The 20,171-nt window shown below is 34.5% G+C and overlaps 2 protein-coding genes across 2 annotated transcripts; one reads left to right on the forward strand and one right to left on the reverse strand.

Moving 5' to 3' along the window:
* Positions 1–225: 225 nt before the first annotated feature.
* LOC137386118 (acidic phospholipase A2 EC-I-like) lies at positions 226–7,817 on the reverse strand. Its single transcript, XM_068072823.1, has 5 exons — positions 7,760–7,817; positions 5,191–5,320; positions 1,457–1,569; positions 968–1,094; positions 226–610 (listed from the first exon to the last, which is right to left on the reverse strand). Exons 1-5 carry the CDS (start codon positions 7,815–7,817, stop codon positions 301–303), a joined length of 738 nt encoding a protein of 245 aa, XP_067928924.1. The 3' UTR covers positions 226–300.
* A 955-nt stretch (positions 7,818–8,772) lies between these two features.
* On the forward strand, positions 8,773–18,054 carry LOC137386130 (cation channel sperm-associated protein 3-like). The gene is made up of 8 exons (XM_068072826.1): positions 8,773–8,986; positions 9,942–10,168; positions 10,574–10,759; positions 12,383–12,520; positions 13,448–13,546; positions 13,747–13,904; positions 15,818–15,999; positions 17,867–18,054. Exons 1-8 carry the CDS (start codon positions 8,773–8,775, stop codon positions 18,052–18,054), a joined length of 1,392 nt encoding a protein of 463 aa, XP_067928927.1.
* Positions 18,055–20,171: the final 2,117 nt, after the last annotated feature.

A 20,171-nucleotide genomic window follows, 5' to 3' on the forward strand; every position in this document is an offset into this window, starting at 1 on the left:
CATTTAGCTTGATAGTTTTAATTAATGCATGTAGAAACAGTAACAACATTTAAACATCAGTGTCAGTAGTCTTTTTTATTATAAAATTTGAAAAATTTAAAACTTGCTGCATGTATGATGTTGATATGACAGAAATGTTTTAACACATGAGCTACTCTTGTAAAACATTGTGACTTTGTTGCCCTAGAGTGTCTGGTCTGCACAATGTGCCAGAGAGATGGAAGCCAACATAAAAATGAGCAAAAATAATTGAAACATTCTCAATGATGAGTACACTTAAGAACGGAGCTGAAACAAAAATCATGCAAACATAATAGGAGAAATTAAGATGGTTAGTAGAGACATCAATAGTGCATTGTAAGAGATGGAACTGGCATCACTTGCTAAAGTGACGTTCAACTTTGTTGTTGTTAAATTTACTTTTGAAACAGTCGATGTAGTAGTACTCAGAGAGGCAATGACTGCTGGTTTATCAAATGATGTTGAAATATTTAGAAATTCACTATTAGTTGTCTCCTCTTGTTCTATGAAACAATTTTGCTTGGTTTGCTCTATCATATCCTCTATATCTTCATTTTCACAGGCTGGACGGGAATAATTAGCTGTGCGTCTGCAAATGGGAAAGCGGTGTAAGCGCTTGTAATATATACAATGTATATGTAAATTACACTGCAATCACTTACACGCTTTTTTAGCCTATGTTTTAACACCTAAATGTAGGTTGTATCTATTATACTTCAAGCAATGGTAAGTAGTCAAACAATACAAACACCTTTTTTAGCCTATGTTTTTAGCACCTAGCTTGTATCTATTATGCTTCATACCAAGATAGGTAGTCAAAAATTATGACGTTATAAATTATTTTTACCTTAAATGGCCCACTGTACAAAATATTTAAAAACACTATTGCGTAAAATCACTTTAACATCCGGATCACAGTCTAGTAGCCTAATAGGAGTTGTCTTACCTACACGGTTGCTCTTCTTTAACACCTACACAGTCCGCTTTGTATAGCCTCTTGTACTGATTTACACAAAGACTAAAGTCATAGTCACACGTACAGAGCTTATATTTACATTCATCTTGGTCCTCCACTGCAAAATTTCATGATTTTATGACAGCAATTTCTCTTAACAAATAGACATACTCGGCATCTTCTGAAACTTGCATGAAAGAGACTTTTACCTCAAAATGTAGAGTATAAATTTTCATGTTCGACATGAAATAAAACCATGGTGGTATGTAACATTTAATGATGTGTATGACATGAGATACATGGACAGCCAGATTGAGCAAATTCAAAAACGTTTTGTAATCCAAAAGATAAACACTCAAAAATCTGACAAGGTAGGACCAAACTTAGTGATTTAACAAAAACTGATCTACCAAAAATGCATTAATGAATTTAATCTATGGCATGAAAAAATGGTTTAAGCATTTGCCTTGGACTACTTACCACATGCATAGTTGGTGTCATTAAGTGTGTAGCGTGAGATAGAATAGAATGAGTACTCATAGAAGCAAGGAGTCTTTAGGGCAGCGTAGCAGTTGTCATGATGGAAGCAGCATCTACACCACAGAGTAGAACAGTGACTACAGTGGCTATAACAAGATAAGTAACAGCTAATCAAACATATCTGACCTATATATTGTGATAGAGGGGGCTAGTAACAACTGTAAAAATTTACTTGCCTTTTAGTTCACATTTAAGAAAAACGTTAACCAGGCGTTATGAATTCCTAACATTGTTACCCGATGAAAATGGTCGTAGTTACAATCATATATTACTTATATTACAATCATATATTACAATCATATATTACAATCATATATTACAATCATGTATTACATATATTACAATCATATATTGCTTATATTACAATTATGTATTACTTATATTACAATCATATATTACATATATTACAATCATATATTACAATCATATATTACAATCATATTTTACATATATTACAATCATGTATTACATATATTATTATATTGCAATCGTATACTAGAAATGTCCCAGTCATACAGCCCAGGACCAAAGTGATAATGGAAAAAAGAAATGGTACTGCTGGTTGAGAAATGCAATATTAGCAGTCAAATGGTACTGCTAAAGGCGAACTGCAAAGAGATTGGCTGGCAAGGCAGGTTGGTCAACACGTCAACGAAGGACAATGATGTCAATTTGTTGTATTTGGCGAGGTAAATTTATAACAAAGTCATTTATGTTCCGAGGGAAATTGATGACATGACCTCTGAACCCAAATTGGCCACCACGCGGAAGACGGAATATTGACCTTGTAGGATAAACCTTAGCAATGAGTAACTGTGAGTAACTGTTCTATAAGTGTAAAAGAAGATAACAATTCAACAGATGGACCTGGATCCACATTGTTGGCTGCACTGAATTTATTAACAGTGTCAGGTCTAACTTGTTGGCACGTATGACATAGTTGTATTTGAGTATCGTATGTCATGACATGTTTTTCATTACATCCAGTACATGTGAGCTGTGATATGTTGTTGTCAAGTCTGCCTAGAAAGTTGTTACGCAGTTCTTAAAAATCAAGACTATCTAAAGATTGAAAATGAGGAATGTGATGAAGAGGGGCAGCATTGGGAGGAGCAATATTGTTTTGTGCAATATTTTCATAGTCAATGATGTCTATAAAATCATGATCATCATCTGGAAACAAAGGGGCTGCCAAGTCCATGTCATTTACATCGCTTACAACATCTACTAAAGAATTCTCTGAACCAGATGAGTTGTTGTTATTAATTTGAGTAGTGTGTTGTTGAACATTAGCATTAAGTTTTGATGTTGATGGTTGCTGTGAGGACCTTCTATTTATCCTCCTATTGAGCTGTAATAATTGAGAGATACGCGGACGGCAACTGCGTTGGCGACGGCCACGACGTGGTGTCCTGGGAAGTTGTATGTCCATGGTAGTTGTCAAGTTGTTTTGAAATTAAATTCAAAAAGTTAACTATGCAAAACAAAAGGTTGTATAAAAATCACACCTAATCTACTACTACCTCAAACCTATGTTTTACAACAATAAAATAAATATTAATTAAAGCTGTAGGCCTTACCTACTGTACGATATGTAATTTAACAACAGCAATAATGAAATATTTTTATTATATCTTGAAATGTAATATTAGAAGTAAAATGGCAAGCTGTTGTGTAATATACACAGTTTGAAAGTTGGTTGTGTTGAATGTAGTATGGTTTTGATAGCGATCTGTTATAGAAAGCGAGCATCAGCATTCACGCGTCTGGAAGTTTTCTGCAAACTGGAGCAAAATAAAAAAATGTTCTCGTCATAAGAGGGCATTGTAGTTCGGCCTTAGCTTGTACATAAGATGTAAAGAATTTTGGCTAACGTTCTAAATAATTTAATGAAACCTTTGGTAATTGGACAAAAAAACAGGCTGATAAACTGTGTACCACAATTTTGTACCTGTAAATAAGTCTACGCCTCAAACGGTCTATGCTTATTACAGAAACCTTCGGATAAATAAATTCAAATGATTATTCTTATAATTAAGTCTTTTAATAATTTTATAAAATCAAATAATTATTCTTATAATTAAATATTTTTGCAAGATATTAAAAACGGAAAGATATTAGAAACCTTTGGCAATTGGACAATGCCATAGACAAGCCATCGTGAAATGCGCACAACTTAATGGTTCTACTCTCTGTCGCACGGCCTTGTCGGCGTTTCGTCAGCCAGTCTTAATTTGGTTAAAAAAGGCTTGTCATGGTTTTAATGGTGATTTTAGGCCAAATTAATCTGTCTGTTTATGTATAATCCGATCAGATGGGTTAGTTTTAGGATATTGTCTACAAATTTCAAAAACTTGGTAACATATTTAAACAGGTTTATATGCGTTTTGTGTCGTTATTATACTTAAACGACTTCATAGAAAAATGATTAAATTTGTTGATAAGATTTCGGTACAAGGGTTTGCGATGGCCGCTCATGAATAATTTTCGTGAGTTGTGTGCACATATGCATTTATCATAAAGCTCTCAAACAATCGCTTCGCTCGTGATTGGTCATGGGATTACTTATATTATAATCATATATTACTTATATTACAATTATGTATGACATATATTAGGCTACATTCATATACTACATATATTACAATCATATATTAGTTATATTACAAATATGTATGACATATATTACATTCATATATTGCAACAGCATATTATTTAGATATTGAAATTTGAAAAACAAGAGCAAATGATCCTGAAAAATTGTTTTTTGAAGAAAATTTGACCAAAAATTCACTTTGTAATAAAAACGAAGATCATGCTGTCAAAAAGCATCGAAACTGGCTCAAAATATCTCTCATAATCAATCAGTCAGCTGTGCCAACTCCTACACTACTCTCCCGACAGCAATCCATAAACATGTCTTATTGTCCTATTGTCTTTAAAGCACGCGAAGGTATATTCTTGATTTTCTAGTCAGATCGCAGTGCATTTATATGTAAAGCGAAAGCTTTAAACTGCCAATTGAGCCTTACATTACTCCGAGTGAGTCTGTTTTTTACATTAAATAAACTGTAGGCAACATGTCGAGCTTGGGCAGTCCACTCTTATAACCTTTTCCTCACGTGGGAATCTTTTACCGTCACGGAACACCACTCCTATTATAGTACAAATTATTTTACGACTTCAAATTCCAAATTAGTGCAGTTGGCAGAGCGACTGCCCGCCTACTTGAATGTTAGGAGATTGAAACCTGTACAAAACATTTCAATTTTTATGAAGTATTTTAATTATTGCTTGTATCATTTATTTGATGTGACAGTTTCATACAAGCTTAGAAGATCAATGTTATATATGTAGTTGAATATTATTACCATTGGCTGTTTTGACTATATGACATATTGTACATCCATGAATACAAAAAGTAACCAGAAAATGCTGACTACGCAACAAATTTGTTTATGAATACACTTACAGTTAACTATAATATCTTAAAATCTATGATTGATTCAAACATAAAAACTTACTACAGTAGATGAGATATATGTACAAAAGAAGGATTGTTGATATATCTCATTGTTGGGCTAGAATAATCTTTCTGGAATGTGACTATTACTCATCGCTTCAAGTTCTATCAACTGTAAACTATAACATAGTTGTCTTCTCTTTAAACTCACTTATCTAGACAATCAATTACTTTTCCATTCGCAGAGCTGCCCAGTCCACAATAACATCCATACTGAGTGAGAGTTAGTGGATCAATTCCTCCGAGGTTTCTTATCAGCTGATAGAACTGCAGCAGGTCACCTGCGTACCGCATAATAATATTGAACTTTGTTTTAAAAGGTAACACGTGTTAACAGAAACATATCTTGCTAATGTACCAATGCATGAGCTCCCAATTAGGTTTGCTGGTTTCCCCCTTCCAGACTACAAAAACTCCATTCTCCCCTATTCTATCAGGCTTCGCTTTCAATCTGCATACGTCTTTATATTTTGTCATTTTTGCATTCCACAGCACCAAATATTAAGTATCACAGCATGTAGTAGTTCAACTATCTTTATAAAGGTCAGGTCAGCATCTTATTGGTGACCAGAGCCGTATAGTTTCACAGAGTCCCGCGACTAACAGAAGCGTATACGGGAGCTCGCTCGATTCCAAACAAACAGGCCACGCCTACTATTTTTATATAAGTTATAATGGAGAGGTCGCAACATTAATCAACAAAAACTACTCCCATTAGCAGTCACTTTAAAATTGATTGTTGTATCATGAACCATTTGAAAGAAAACAAAATTTCCTACAAAAAGCTGCTAATAACGTTTTTGTAAAAACGTAAAGTAAATGCAAAAAAGAGCGGTATTGAGAGCGAGGTATGAATATTCCATTAGAGATCAGTATGTCGATCGGGTTGGTTTGGAATCCGACGTTTTTGTTTCCGGTTTTAGTCGTGAGACTTTTTAAAGCTATATGACTCTGCCAGTACAGAGCTGTATAACTTCACAGAGTTTCGCTGCTAACGGATGCGCATATCGGAGCTCGCACGGCTCCAAACAAATAAGCCGCGCCCACTATTGTTTTATATAAGTTATAATGGAGAGGCCGCAACACTAACCAACAAAAATTACTCCCATTGGCAGTCGCTATGAAATTGATTGTTGTATTATACACCATTTGAAACAAGACAAAATTCTCTACAAGAAACTATCAGTGATTTTTTGTAATAAAGTAAAGTAAATGCAAAAGAGTGAGATGTTGAGAGCGAGGTAAGAATATTCCATTAGAGATCAGTATGTCGATCGGGTTTGTTTGGAATCAAGCGTTTTTGTTTCCGGCTCTTGGTCACGGGACTCTGTGAAACTATACGACACTGTTGGTGACAAGGAAGTGGAAAATCCCCAGTTATAAAAAGTATGATAAAACTATGAATCACAAGATAGTACACAATGTAATAAACACTCAGTTTATTAACAACAAACAACGATATGCAGCATGTAGGGAACTATTATGCCCAGCTTTACAAATACGATGTATCAGCAAAAATTTATAAATAAAGGCCAGAATTCTCCTAAAAATGAAAATTTCTCCCTTGGGGGAATTCCCCACCATTTGGGAACCACTGTACTAATGAGTTAGCAAACTAATAAAAGTGTGTGTGATCCCTCGAACATCGAGTACGATGTCTGCTTAGGTTATTGCAAGCAAAGGCTGTGGACAGGTTTTTAAGAGCATTGTTGTACAAACAATGTCTCAATAGCAAGGAAACCTTGAGGACTGGAGACACGCCCAGTTGCCTAGAGAAAATTAAGGTTGGATGCCACTTTTGTCACCACCTATGGCCTTTTTAGAGACTCAAACCACAACATGTTGTTAACAGGCCGGACACTCTGAACCAGTAGAACCTGACATCTATTTAACTACACAGGTATAGTACAGTACTAGTGCAAGGATATGCAAACTCACTATAAACAAGCATAATAATATATTAATATACTAATATACTACCAGTGAACCAATAAATGACTGTTCTTAAATTCATTGCAACTCAATATAATCACACTTGATTCAAATTATTATTGAACTCTCTATAGATATTCCTTTATCTCTACTAAAGTACAGTTTAGTCCATAATGTTTCTAGAACTTTGTAAGTTTATTTTTGTCATGCGAGGTCAAGTGAAGTGACCAGTGATAATAAATTGTAGGCCTACAATGATCTCTATTGGTTATTGTTTGCTCAGTGGTAAGAAAGAAGAGCCCATGTTCAAAATCTGTAGTGAAATACGACTATATAGGTTGTCTTTTTTTCTGCATTCAACAACTTTAGGATACAAGAAAAAATTACTTTTTCTGGCAGCATAGAAAGCGTATTTTGTAATTTTTTGACATATAGTCTCACTATAACTGCTTGTTTACTGACAGCATAGAAACTGGCAGCGTGTGTCTCAGAATACTGCTGATACTTAACATAGAGGTAACAAATCTGACACTTAACATAGAGGTAACAGACCTGCTTGATTATAAACCATTTGTTTTATATGTAAAGCAGTCATCACTATGTTTATGGAATCGTAAATTTTTTCAGATTGGTCAGTGCAACTATCATTGAACAAGCTCACACTGTATATTACTTCGTGGTAGAATGACTCCATTACCTCACCTTTACATGCTTTCCTACTAGAGCCTATTGCTACTTACGATCTTTCTAGTGATCACGAGGAAGAAGAGGGTAGAGACATCCCTTACCGCTAACTAGTAGGAGAAAACTCAGCATCAGCAAAGGTGTCCATAGTTGTCCAGTCATGAGCAAATTGACACTTTGCCTCGTCAGCCTTTCATTCTATCGCTATGCTCTGGGGGGATCGTTTAGTCTCTCCTTTCAGACTACGATTACTATGGACTAAAACTTCAGGTCCCCCTTTGTAGCGCTCTATGAGTACAAAAGGTCTGTTCATTCAGTACAAGTAAGCGAATGCGCGTTACACAATAAGCCTTATCGATCCTTTGAAACAGTTCAAATATTACATGACGTTAGGCTCAATGGCGCAAACTACATTGATATTTTTAGACCAGGTAGGACAACTCTAGAATATAAATGACAAAAAGTGAACTTTCGAAATGTACAAATCTGTTTCTTTTGGTTTCTGAATAAGTTTAAAACATAAAAACTTTATAAACAGCACTCAAAAATTTGAAAATTTTATTTATTGTGGCTTATCCAGATTGTTGCAGTTTTGGCTGACACATTCACATATCGATTAAACAGCACGACTCAGAGTATGTAAGTAGGCTTAATACCAAATGAGTTCATAAAGGTTTTAGTTTCTACAACACGACTTGAAACTTGAAACTTGTATGACTTGAACTTTAGAGATAAACCTAAATTATTTAGTTAGTTGGTTAGACTAAAATCGAATGATGGAATGCCTGTACACAGACTCCAACAGCGAATACTAAATCGATAACTTACTAAACTGAGGTCTTTGTCTGTGAGAGGTCTTTGTCTGCCAAATTAAATAACTTAGAATAACTAATAAATCACCACGATATTCACCACAACTTTTTTTAAAAACTTATTCGCTAAAAGCTGTAATTTAAAATACAGTCACTAATATAAGCAAACAATGCAAGAGGACATCGTGTTGTTCCTCAAAGAATGTCGCTCCGTCGCCCTTAACTACATAATGGTTGAATTCCATGTGAGACGGATTAGGAACTAAAACAGGAGCTACAAACTTGCCTACCTTTGCTTAATTGCCATGGCTCTTCATCGTCACAAACAAAGTATTAAGAAACCAAGAGCTGACTACCACTTCCACCAGTTCATCAAACATATAACGGAGTCGAGACAATTTGATGTAGCAATAATGCTGGTCATATTCATGAACACCCTCTCTATGACGTTGGATACTAGCTACTACTACAGGGAAAAACTTAAATATGTAATTTTTATTGCTGATGAAGTTTTTCTAGGTGAGTTTCTTCCGTTTTAGATGCACCAACAAAAAGTACATGTTAATTTGTTGGCTTTTTATGAACACTGCAAATATGGCATCAATATATTTAGACTAACTGTGTGAATGTAGAAACTCGGTTTACACTGCCACTGTATTTAGCAATCTTCAAACAACTTCTCTGATTAGATGAGTCACTGAAACTTGTCAGTACACTGTGTTATATTCTACTATATAATATTAAACTTATGACATGCTATATATAATGCTAACATATAATATGCTAACATTATGCTTATATGTTAATGTTAACATTATATTATACGTCTATTATGCTATATTATTTTATTATATATAAATGTATATATAAATTCGTGAAGCCAAGTGTGTACATACAATAACACCATGTAGAGAGCCTGTGCTAGCTTTGCTGAACAATAATGAATGCTCTTCTTCTTTTATAGCGATGGTTTTATAGTGATGGTTTTATAGCGATGGTTTTTACGTTAGTTTCGGCCCCTTTTTTGTTCATCGATCGGTTGAACAATGAACCAGTTTGCTCACTGGTAAATATAAAACCCGTGAATGGTGACCGAGCCTTCTTCTATGTTAAAAAGGCTCGGTCCAATGATGCCGGTGGCCGTAAGGTCGGTCTCTCTGGCTCTGATAACCATGCTGTGTCATAATAAAATTATATTATATGACATTAGATTCATCCTATTTTATTATACTCCTTATATTACACGTTAGCATCTTATATTACAATATAGTATATTATGTTATTAATTTGCAATATAATCTTTATAATACTTTGTTAATTTATTCTGCATGAAAATGAGTGATTTTATAACATAGATGACACTGCTGATGAAATAGGTGCCTTTACTGTTTAACAATCCAGTATTACTGTATTACACTGTTTTGCCTTCATAAAATATATATCTTATTTAATAAATGTTGGGGTATAATTTCAGCTGTTTACTGTTTGGAGTTTTTGATGAAGCTCTACGCTGAGCCTATCTGCTACTGGAAAAGCTGGTTCAACTTGTTTGACCTATTTGTTCTGACAATAACTCTCGTGGCAAACATACTGAGAGCTCAGAACTCCATCGACATACCAAAACTACATGGACTCCGAGTGCTGCGTGCACTGACAGCATTTCGGACCCTGCGAACTGTATCATTTATTAAAGGGTTGCAGGTGAGCGTACATGCATTCCACATACAGCTGAAAAAGGAAGGACCTTGGTTATTTAGCCTACTTTTTCCTTCCATCTCATACTATGAATGATTGACATTCAAAATAGAAGCCCATAACCATTGTCAAAAAAGCCTGAAAGATTAGCAAATAACTTGCAGTTTATCCCTATGAGATCAAGCTATGTTCAGACAGGTTCACTACAGAGCTGTATTTCAGATAAAATATGTCTATAAATCAACTGATGCACAATTCAGCTATCTTGGTCATGTGAAGTTCCTTGTATTCATGGCTTACATCAAAGCTTTTTTCTGAGACTTTTTTGCTGATACGCACCGCTGTAAATCCTTGTCACTGCTCTGCAGTGTAAATCCTTGTCACTGCTATATATGCTATATATCATTGTAGGTCCTTGTCACAGCTCTGCTAGATACGATTCGCAAGTCCTTCATCAACATGGTCTTCCTGATGGCACTGCTTATCTTCATCTTTGGTATTCTCGGTTTCTATTTATTTGGGACTGGAGAATTGGGAGACAAAGAGAATTGGGGAACTCTGGGCAGCGCTATGCTGACTCTATTTGCTTTCGTCACTGTAAGTCAGTATGCTTGACTTATCCTCAAAAATAAACATTGTAAAACGGATAGGCTAGAACTATCTATACTACACACTTCCAAAGGCCTTTGAAAGTTATATCTGACATCATGACTTTATGCTTTTATCACTGACATCATTGTAATATTTACTTTGTACAATATCATAATCATATGCATTATGTATGGTATTATGAGCATACATGCCTTATTGATGTCATACAAAAGAATCTTAAATTAAAAAAAATATATAAGTTTTATTTATAGTCAGACCTCTAGATAGAAAGTAAATTTGTTTAGAGATCAGCTGCAGATGTTGAATCCGATATTTCTAAAAGAACATATGTTGCTTTGTTAACTCCAAGCATCTATGATATTTCGTTAATAAACACTGCTGATAATTAATTACCTAAAGTGTCTAAGCAAACTGCATGTAAAAAACAAAACTATTAAAGTATTGACAAATAAAAAGATGTTACTATTACTGCAATATTTTAGTACAATGCAAAAGAAACTGTAACCTTGGTGATGCACAATCTTTGAGGTAAAGGTAGTGACAGAGATATTCACCTAAATCTACTCAATCTTAGACTAGATGAAGTTTGAACTGGATTTGTTTATTAACACCCTGGCTGTCCAGTGTGTTGCAAAATATTGTCAGGTGTACCAAGAAAGCACAGAGAATAAGTATATGTACAACCTATATACATGTATATAAATCTCAGAGTTTGTCGTCGTCGTTGTCATCGTCGTCGCCGTCATCATCAGATTTGTTATCGTGTCTGTTCAGATATCTGTCTGTCCAGTCTTTATTATATTATTATATTATATTTATACTAGTAAAAGTTATGTCTGTTTATCCGTTTGTCTGAAGACACGCTAAAAGAGTTGGAAAAAAAGAATACATCACACAGGAATTGAACCTGAATGTTCATCTAAGTATGATACTATCTGTACCAATCAACCCCCTTCACACATTTAAGAATAATTTTGCGTATACTTATTACACGTGATGATCTCTTTTGGCGCACGAGGCTGCCAGCATACTAGCAATTGTAAAATGTGGAAACTGGATGATTGGTGCAGGTGGTCGCATGCTGGGTGATGAAGCGCGCGCGTTGTCATGGTTTCAAAATTTGTGCCGTGCGGTCCTTTTTCCTAATCACCAACCATGGTTTTAGTCAAACAGTTAGACAGGCGCGGCTCTTATTATAGCAAAGAAAGTCTTCCTTTCATTGTTTGATATTCCCTATTTAATTTTCGTCAGTGCCTTCATTTTTAATTATAAAACAAAAATGCTTGAAAAACCTTTGAATGCCAGGTATAAAATATTGTTTTTGGTGACAGTGCCAATATGTGTCAGAATTTTACTTTTTGTCTTTGAAATTTGTATATTAAGGCAACTTTTTAGGTATACAAAATTAATTTGCATTACTATAAGCTATAAAATTTACTATTTTAACTAACATCTAAGGTTTTTATTACTAGGAAGTCGTTATGCGCTGTTTATCGATACAATAGAGCAACTTACAATATATTACCAATTACCATCATTGGCTTTACCTGCTGCTCGCTGAAAGCCACTTGCTATTTTGTTTAGGTTGAGGGTTGGACTGACCTACAGGCAGAGTTAGATAAGAGAGACCAGACTGGTAGTCGCTTGTTCACAGTCGCCTTCATATTTGTGGGCCACTTCATCTTTACAAATGTGTTCATTGGACTCGTTATAATGAACATAAATGAGGCAACTGATGAATATAAGGTAAGCTAAAAGCAAACACAAATCTAAATTCTTGCTGTGACAAAAAGATAAGAACAATTTACTTGCCTTAAGAATATTTTGATTCAACAAAAACCATCTGGTATCAGAAAAAGCATATAAAAATTAGTTTACTCTAAACGTTTTGCAAGCATCTCTCTCCATTTTCATTCTTTCACTTTGGTTGATGTTAATCTTGATGGAATGTCGCCTCTAGATCACAATGCTGTTCTATACCTTGTGGCTGTCAGCACTGCACAAGCACATTAAAATTAAAAAAAGCACCAAATGTTTTGTTAGAGACCAAAAAGAACTGGGTAGCAAGCATCCATCATGGCACTATACACATGATGCTAACTTGAATGCTAGAATCCAAACTTGTAATTTGGAGTTGTCTTCTTAACGGGCATAGAGCGAAATAAAGCACTCTTGTAACTATTACTAATCTTTCAACTGGCAGCAATGACCAGTATGAGCAACCTGAGTTACACACTCAATGAAGAACTAGCCATTAATATTAAAATCAACTTTTGATGTTTTTGAATAAGCTAAAGTTGTCTTACCACAACAAGGCGTTAGATATAGCCACATACTTGAGCAAGATTGGGCCAGTTCAACAATTGCTAATTCACAACAAAATACTGACAACAGAAATATTTAGCAATATTTTGAAATTCTATTTTAAGTTTACATGTAAGTGAAAAACTTATCATGAAAAAGTTCTTGATTGGCTGCATACAATCATCAACTTTCACAAAGTGACTGTCAAAGTGAAACGGTCACAGCAGAAGCTGGCAGATAGCAATGCAGGTCTGTACTTTCATGCCAACTCTGTTTGACAAAACAATAATATTAAACTAACAGTGCTGGTAATGAGACATTTAGTAATGCTATATCAGCATCGTTTTGGAACAATACTTGATGCTGTAGAAACAACAAGACGCGGAGAGGGAGGCTATCATAAAGAACAAGAAAGAATTTATGATGAAAAGGCAACAGGGAGATGTTAAAAGAATGTTGGAAAGACAGGTAAATTTTGAACTTATGTGATAAGTTAAGTTCATTGACTACAAATATGGTAATGATTTAATTGGAGTTGTCTCCTCAGAAATTCTAAGCCTAAAAAAGGAACACAACTTTTCTAGTAGGTGGTAAGTCAAAGATCGCTTAGGGAGTTTAAAAAGACAAATTTGGAGAATTATTTTTGTAAACAATTTTATTACTTGCAGAAAATGGGCAACTTTTCTAACTTCCATGATATGCTGCAAGATTTTCAGAAGACCCTCAGACACGATGATTATGTACAGATGACAGATTTGTGCACAAACCTAATATGGATTGAGACAATGGTGACATCTCTTGATCACATGGATAACACGCTGTTCAGGTTGGTGCTTACAAGCCTGATGTTATTGCATAAGCAGTATCGTTAAAATCACTAGTTTCATAAAAAATAAGAAAGGAGCGATCAACGCACTAAGTGCAAAATGATTTATATTATAATATAAAATATAAGAAGCATTAATTATTAGCTATTAGTTAATCACTATAAATCTGTTTCAAACAGATATAGATCTGTTCTCATCAAGTGATTGCATGATGCTAACTGATAACTAACAGCTAACTGCTCTTTATATATGCACTATATATACACTATACCATAGTATATATATTACAGTATATAACATAGCATATATATTATAGTATATATTGTTATAGTATATTTAATAGTATATAATTTATTATAATACATATAATACACATAATAGTTTATATTATTATAGTATATATACTATAGTATATATTAATAGCAAATACTATTATAGTACATATATTTTAGTACATATATATTCTGATATAAGTTTATAATATATTATAATAAATGCTTATAAATATTATAAAATTTATTTAAATAAAGTTGTTTCTTCACCACAGTTAACCCAAGTAGGTAGTGATATCTAATTTAGCTCACGTTTCCGACCAGAGACCTGAGAGTTTGAGCACTTGACTCAAAATCTTAGTCATTCTTGATAGCGTGCTTTCTGCAACTCACTTCTGTTGACTGTTGCCTGTATTTGGGCAAGCCATATTTGATGTGCAGTTGTTATTGCCCCCAAGTGCCACTGGAATTATGATTGTTTCTATGTGCCAGCACTTTAAATCTTCTCTCCAAGTAGAGGTTGGACATTTTCATATAATTATATTTTTCAAAGTTGATATGTGTCTGTCCAGCTACAGTTATTAAAATCTTGGAATTTAAAATTCCGCAGTATGATGGATTTGAACTCATGGAGATTGCACCCGAGCTTTTGAATTTTAAATCCCCGCACTTAACCACTGAGCTATACAAGACGTATTGGCCAAAGACACTATCATATACCATATACCGTATGCACACGATTGATGACGTATTATTTTACACTCGTTGAATGATATTAACTATATGAAACACGATGCTTTTTATGTTTTTTGAACTTTTGTTTTTAGTTTTTCATAAGGTTGAATTGCTATATTCGTGGTCAAGGCCAATTCATTTCACACAGAAAATTGTACTACCTCCGCAGGAAGCGCCTCGACATTCTCTCTCCAGTATCTCATTTTTGCATTTGTACCAGTATCGAGAAGTATTAGTATCGTTGTATTCAGAGTTTTGATAGATAGCTTCTGCTGGAACATAAACCTTTTTTGTACATTCACACTTTTATGCAAGAATTATTATTATTAATTCAACATTATCAGGATTTTTACTTTGTTTTGTCAGTTTGTTTTAATTGTATCATTACCGAATCATTTTACTTAGACTTAATATAACTACTACTTGCTAATTATTTCACATTTACATTTAAACCCTTTTATAGTTGTTTTATATTTTTTTAAACATATTTGACCTGCAAAAAATGTTTTCCTCATGATATAAAGTTTGAAAGTTAAGGTGGCAAATGTTGTTATATGTTAAATACAAATAAATCTTTTGTCCAAAGACTTTTTTATTACCCGGGCAATGCCAGGTAGTACAGCTAGTATATATATAATACATATATAATATATACATAATATATAATATATATTATAAATATAAATATATAAACATATAAAAATATAAATATAATATATAAATAAATATAAATATATTATAAAAATAATATATATAATATATATTATACATGTATATACACACATAGCTTTCACATGGCTATGCGCAATATTAACTCAAGTTGAGTTTATTTTCTAAAGTTTTTAAGCTAGATGCACTTCAACAGCAAAGATACACCAGTAAATATTTAATGATCACCTGCGCAGGTTACAGCAGCTGCACTTTGAAATGGGCACAGCTTTGGCTGATCAATTGGAGAAACAATTGGCTAATCAGAACACCCCTGCTGCTCCTCAAGGAAACTTACTCACTAACCAACCCGACCTGCCAAAAAATAATCTCTTAACAGTTCAGCAAACCAAAACGCAGACACAGTTAAACGAATCACGTAAGTTGTACAATGGGTAGGAAGAACTTAGTGCGTGTAACAAGTTGCAGAGACAAGCAATATGTTATGGCTAGTGTAGGCCTGGTAAGGCCTGCTCAGGTAAATAATTGCAAAGCAGGGTAAACTAATAGAATTTGCTAAAGCTTATACCAGTAACATAAGTTGAGTCAGAACCAATTCTCTTTAAAATAGAGTTAGTTATTTTATCACAATTTTGATTCTCATCCGTTATTGATGTCTATGAGCAAAATATAAAGCTCTATTCAACAATTGAAGTTTATGCTATAATACTTGGAATTGCCTGACCACGTTTGCCACGTGTTTTATGCTACTTTACAGCTAAAAGACAGCTACAGAATTTGTGGTTTCATTAATTCACCCTGTTCAGAGATAACAACAAAAGCTGTAGCCAAAGGAATTAACCATTGCTTCATGTCAAAATATTCAAGCTAGCAAATAGAAAAGTTTATGTACAATGTCAGATCTTACTGGCTCCACTCATTATTTTCTTTTAACTATATTCTGCTTATAAAACTACTTATAATGGCATAACTTTTAAAAATTTAATACCTGCAAGCAAATTTCCAAAATCCTTAATATTTTACACCTACAAAGAAAACAGTAAACAATCATAGCGCTCAATGACAGCTGCGTTTTAGGAACAGCAAAAATTTTAAGAGCATCTCTGGAAACACTACAAAAAAATTTGTTACTGCTTGGCAACTCATGGGAAAATGCATGGGAAAATCTGAGAGTAATATTAATTACAATAAAAGCTGCGTTCATCCATCTATCTCAAGCCACGGTTAGATGTGGGCAGCAGAAACCTGCCTTGCTCCGGTTAAACATCAGATATATGTCTTAGCAGACGGGCACCTTGTCATCTGCACCACTAGACCACCTTGCTGTGTTTGGGAATAATTGTGCAGATACTTATTAGGCCTACACCTGATGATTTCTCACCGTGAACCGAACTGCCAGAGTATTAGTCACACTTGAAAGAACAGAGTCAGGTTTGAAAAATCAACTTTTTTAAAAATTTCAAGCACGGCTTTATACTAGTATCCTGTATGTAAAAAGCTTCACAAAACCCAAATTGACGAACAACACAGCAAATTACACCCTTTTTCTAACTTAGCTAATGACATGTTTCACTCTCTGTAAAACTTTGATTTGCCTTTTCAGTCTATCTTGATAACAAGCATATGACTCTCTGTGACTCACAAATAGATTTTCTTAGCTAAATATATACATAGAAGTACAAATCTATAGATTGGCAAAAAGCCTTAATATTTCTATCTTACAGACCAGCTTTTCTAATTTTGATTGTGGTATTTTAGAATATTAAAGCTGCAATCAAATTTTTGCTAAAACTTCTGTGCAGTTGGCTACAGCCTTTAAAGTCGTAGACAATATAAAATGAAACTAGGCTATTAAACGTACATAGAAATTCCTTTGTTTATTTCAGCTAGTAAGTGAACTTCTCAAGTCATCTGATGCTCTCATTGGTGAAAAAGAGAAAGATCTTGGATTTATAGAGTTTGCTAGCGCCTGAGACTGTCTCCAAGCAGGACCCCTATAATAAACAAGTGTACTGATTTAACTTTGTATGAAATTGATTGTTAGTACAATAGCAGATATTATGATGTAAGGACTACTTTTTCCTTTCGGTGTTATTACTGCGATGCACAATGAACATAATTGACTGATTCCTAGCATAAGTTTTCAATAGCTTAACTTTTTATTACCTGCAACATATATCTACATGTATGTCTTCTCTATTTTTATGGAAGGGAATCAGCATTCCGTAGAATAGCTTGGTCGCATTCTGCTTAGCTAACAAACTCATGATCTGGTTGTGGTACAGTACCGGCAGCGGATAGATGGTTGTGGTACAGTACCGACAGCGGATATACGGTTGTGGTACAGTACCGGCAGCGGATATACGGTTGTGGTACAGTACCGGCAGTGGATATACGGTTGTGGTACAGTACCGGCAGTAGATATACGGTTGTGGTACAGTACCGGCAGTGGATATACAGTATGTTTGGATAGTAAGCTTGTTAAAGGCCCGGTTGAATTTGAATTTACTGAAATGCTGTATTGGGGATGCAACTCCAGTAATAGATGATTCATACACGTGTAATGAAAACTTTAGATAAATTTTTTTCCGACAACAATTCACTTGGGTGTGAAATAATAAACAGAACAAAGAATTTTTAAACTTTGATTACAAAAATTGCTTTATTGTAGCCTTTTCCTTGAAAGGTTGACTTGCAACAAAATTCAAATTACAGATACATGTATTTGGTATCAAAAGATTCACCTTGTCTTACTCTGCTGTGTTGTAGGTGCAAAATATGTGGAAATGTGATTACAAGCTCTTAAAAGCTCAAAAACGAACAGTTAACTGCCGCCATCACGAGACCGCTGTAGAGTAGAATCTCTTTCCAAAACGGCTCAAATGGAACGTAGTTGTACATGATGGCTTCTGTTTAAAGTTTCACGCAACCTCATTTGTCGAAATATTTTCACAAATATACTTCACGCATTCAACAAAACCATGTCTATTGTCCTTACGAATCTATTTCATAATCATGGTAGTGCTGTCACTTTGAGTGCTGATATCTTGAAACCTACTGCGAGAATTCATTTAATTTTTTAACCTTAGCTCGAAGGAGTGCATATCATCCTCTGATAAACATGACAAGCCTGTTGGTCACCTGTGATAGTGGAAAAATGCTACAGAAATTACTCGTGCTGTTTGGCAGGAAGTATGGGTCACATGATCAGATAACGACTAGACGATTAGACCAAGCCGAAACAAAACAGTAAAGTAGTGAGCATCTATATTGGATACGGGATCTTCGGTAAAACCCGAAGCATTTGTCATAAACTTGAGCTATGACAAGTTTTATACTGAGTCTTTGACTGGCCTTTCAATTTACGTGAGAACATTACGTGACAAAACAATAACCAAATGTAATGACTACGTCAGAGAAATAAACTGATTTTAATCTACGGCGGTTTCGTGATGGCGACGATTAACTGTTCGTTTTTGAGCTTTTAAGAGCTTGTAATCACATTTCCACGTATTTTGCACCTACACGTACAACACAGTAGAGTAAGACAGGGTGAATTTTTTGCTACCAAATAACTGTAATGTGAATTTTGTTGCAAGTCAACTTTTAAGCAAAAATCGATAGAGGTTTCATTTATTCTATTCCTTTAGAGTTGTCTATCATTGCACAACTCAATGATTCTAGTTATGCATACTTTGTTAGCATGGCATATTTATAAACATATTGCTAATAATATGTCCAACCTATTAATAAGAAAATTACATATACTTCACCACTTGCAAGTTATAAAGGCACAGCACATGGTTATTGTTTTAAGAAGTCCAGTGTGACATGCCATGTTATTGTCTCAGTTTGTATTCTGAGTTGCCTTATCATGCAATGAAGCCAGGCTTTATGGCATGCTGCCAGAAACAAAGAATGCATATCCTCACTGCACGGTGTAGCATTTTATTTTTGCCTGGTAGTATTTTTTCATACCAAACTAAATTACTAAACACAATTTACATCTGAAAAAGATTCACTTAAATTAAAATTAACTTTGTTAAAACTTCTTCAAAGCAAAGCAAAATTCTCCGATTGCTTACACTAATAAATAAGACAGTTTTAAAAATGTGTAAGCAGTTTGTTGATGATTGAAGTGGATGATTTGGCATAAGTGAATTACGAGTAGTAGCTAGGAATTACTGGAGGTAATATGATTAGAACACAATGACAGTTCCTAGAGAAGGCCTGTACAATGACAATTATGAGTGAGTGCCTCGTCGCGCCATCTGTTCCTATCTGGGCCCTAGCTCAACATTCTAAGGAACAAGGCTAAAGGCTGTACGGCCCGTCTTAATGCTATCAATTGACATATGTTCATATTTTATGTTAATAAATGAAATTGGAGCTAATTCGTGGCACACTTTTGGACTGACTGTCACGAGTCGAGTGAGGATAGAGGCTGCGAACAATAAGCAGGCATGCTCGACAGCGAACTTGGTCATAATCCGACACATATGCTGTCTTACTCAGGAATGCGCATCAATTGACGATAATAGCTCTTTATGTTACATTGTATCTTAGTATATGAGTATCACAGTCAACATA

This window comes from Watersipora subatra, chromosome 1 (assembly GCF_963576615.1).
Source record: "Watersipora subatra chromosome 1, tzWatSuba1.1, whole genome shotgun sequence".
NCBI classification, from domain to species: domain Eukaryota; kingdom Metazoa; phylum Bryozoa; class Gymnolaemata; order Cheilostomatida; family Watersiporidae; genus Watersipora; species Watersipora subatra.

What these genes read in the sequence shown, in the direction of transcription:
- LOC137386130 (XM_068072826.1), top strand. Translation starts at nt 8,773, where the DNA reads ATGGCTCTTCATCGTCACAAACAAAGTATTAAGAAACCAAGAGCTGAC. An exon ending in AGGCAACTGATGAATATAAG is followed by an intron (nt 12,521 to 13,447) that starts GTAAGCTAAAAG and finishes TTGATGCTGTAG; the next exon opens with AAACAACAAGACGCGGAGAG. An exon ending in AAAGAATGTTGGAAAGACAG is followed by an intron (nt 13,547 to 13,746) that starts GTAAATTTTGAA and finishes TATTACTTGCAG; the next exon opens with AAAATGGGCAACTTTTCTAA.
- LOC137386118 (XM_068072823.1), bottom strand. Translation starts at nt 7,817, where the DNA reads ATGACTGGACAACTATGGACACCTTTGCTGATGCTGAGTTTTCTCCTA. An exon ending in TTTTCTCCTACTAGTTAGCG is followed by an intron (nt 5,321 to 7,759) that starts GTAAGGGATGTC and finishes TGCGGTACGCAG; the next exon opens with GTGACCTGCTGCAGTTCTAT. An exon ending in TGACACCAACTATGCATGTG is followed by an intron (nt 1,095 to 1,456) that starts GTAAGTAGTCCA and finishes GAAATTTTGCAG; the next exon opens with TGGAGGACCAAGATGAATGT.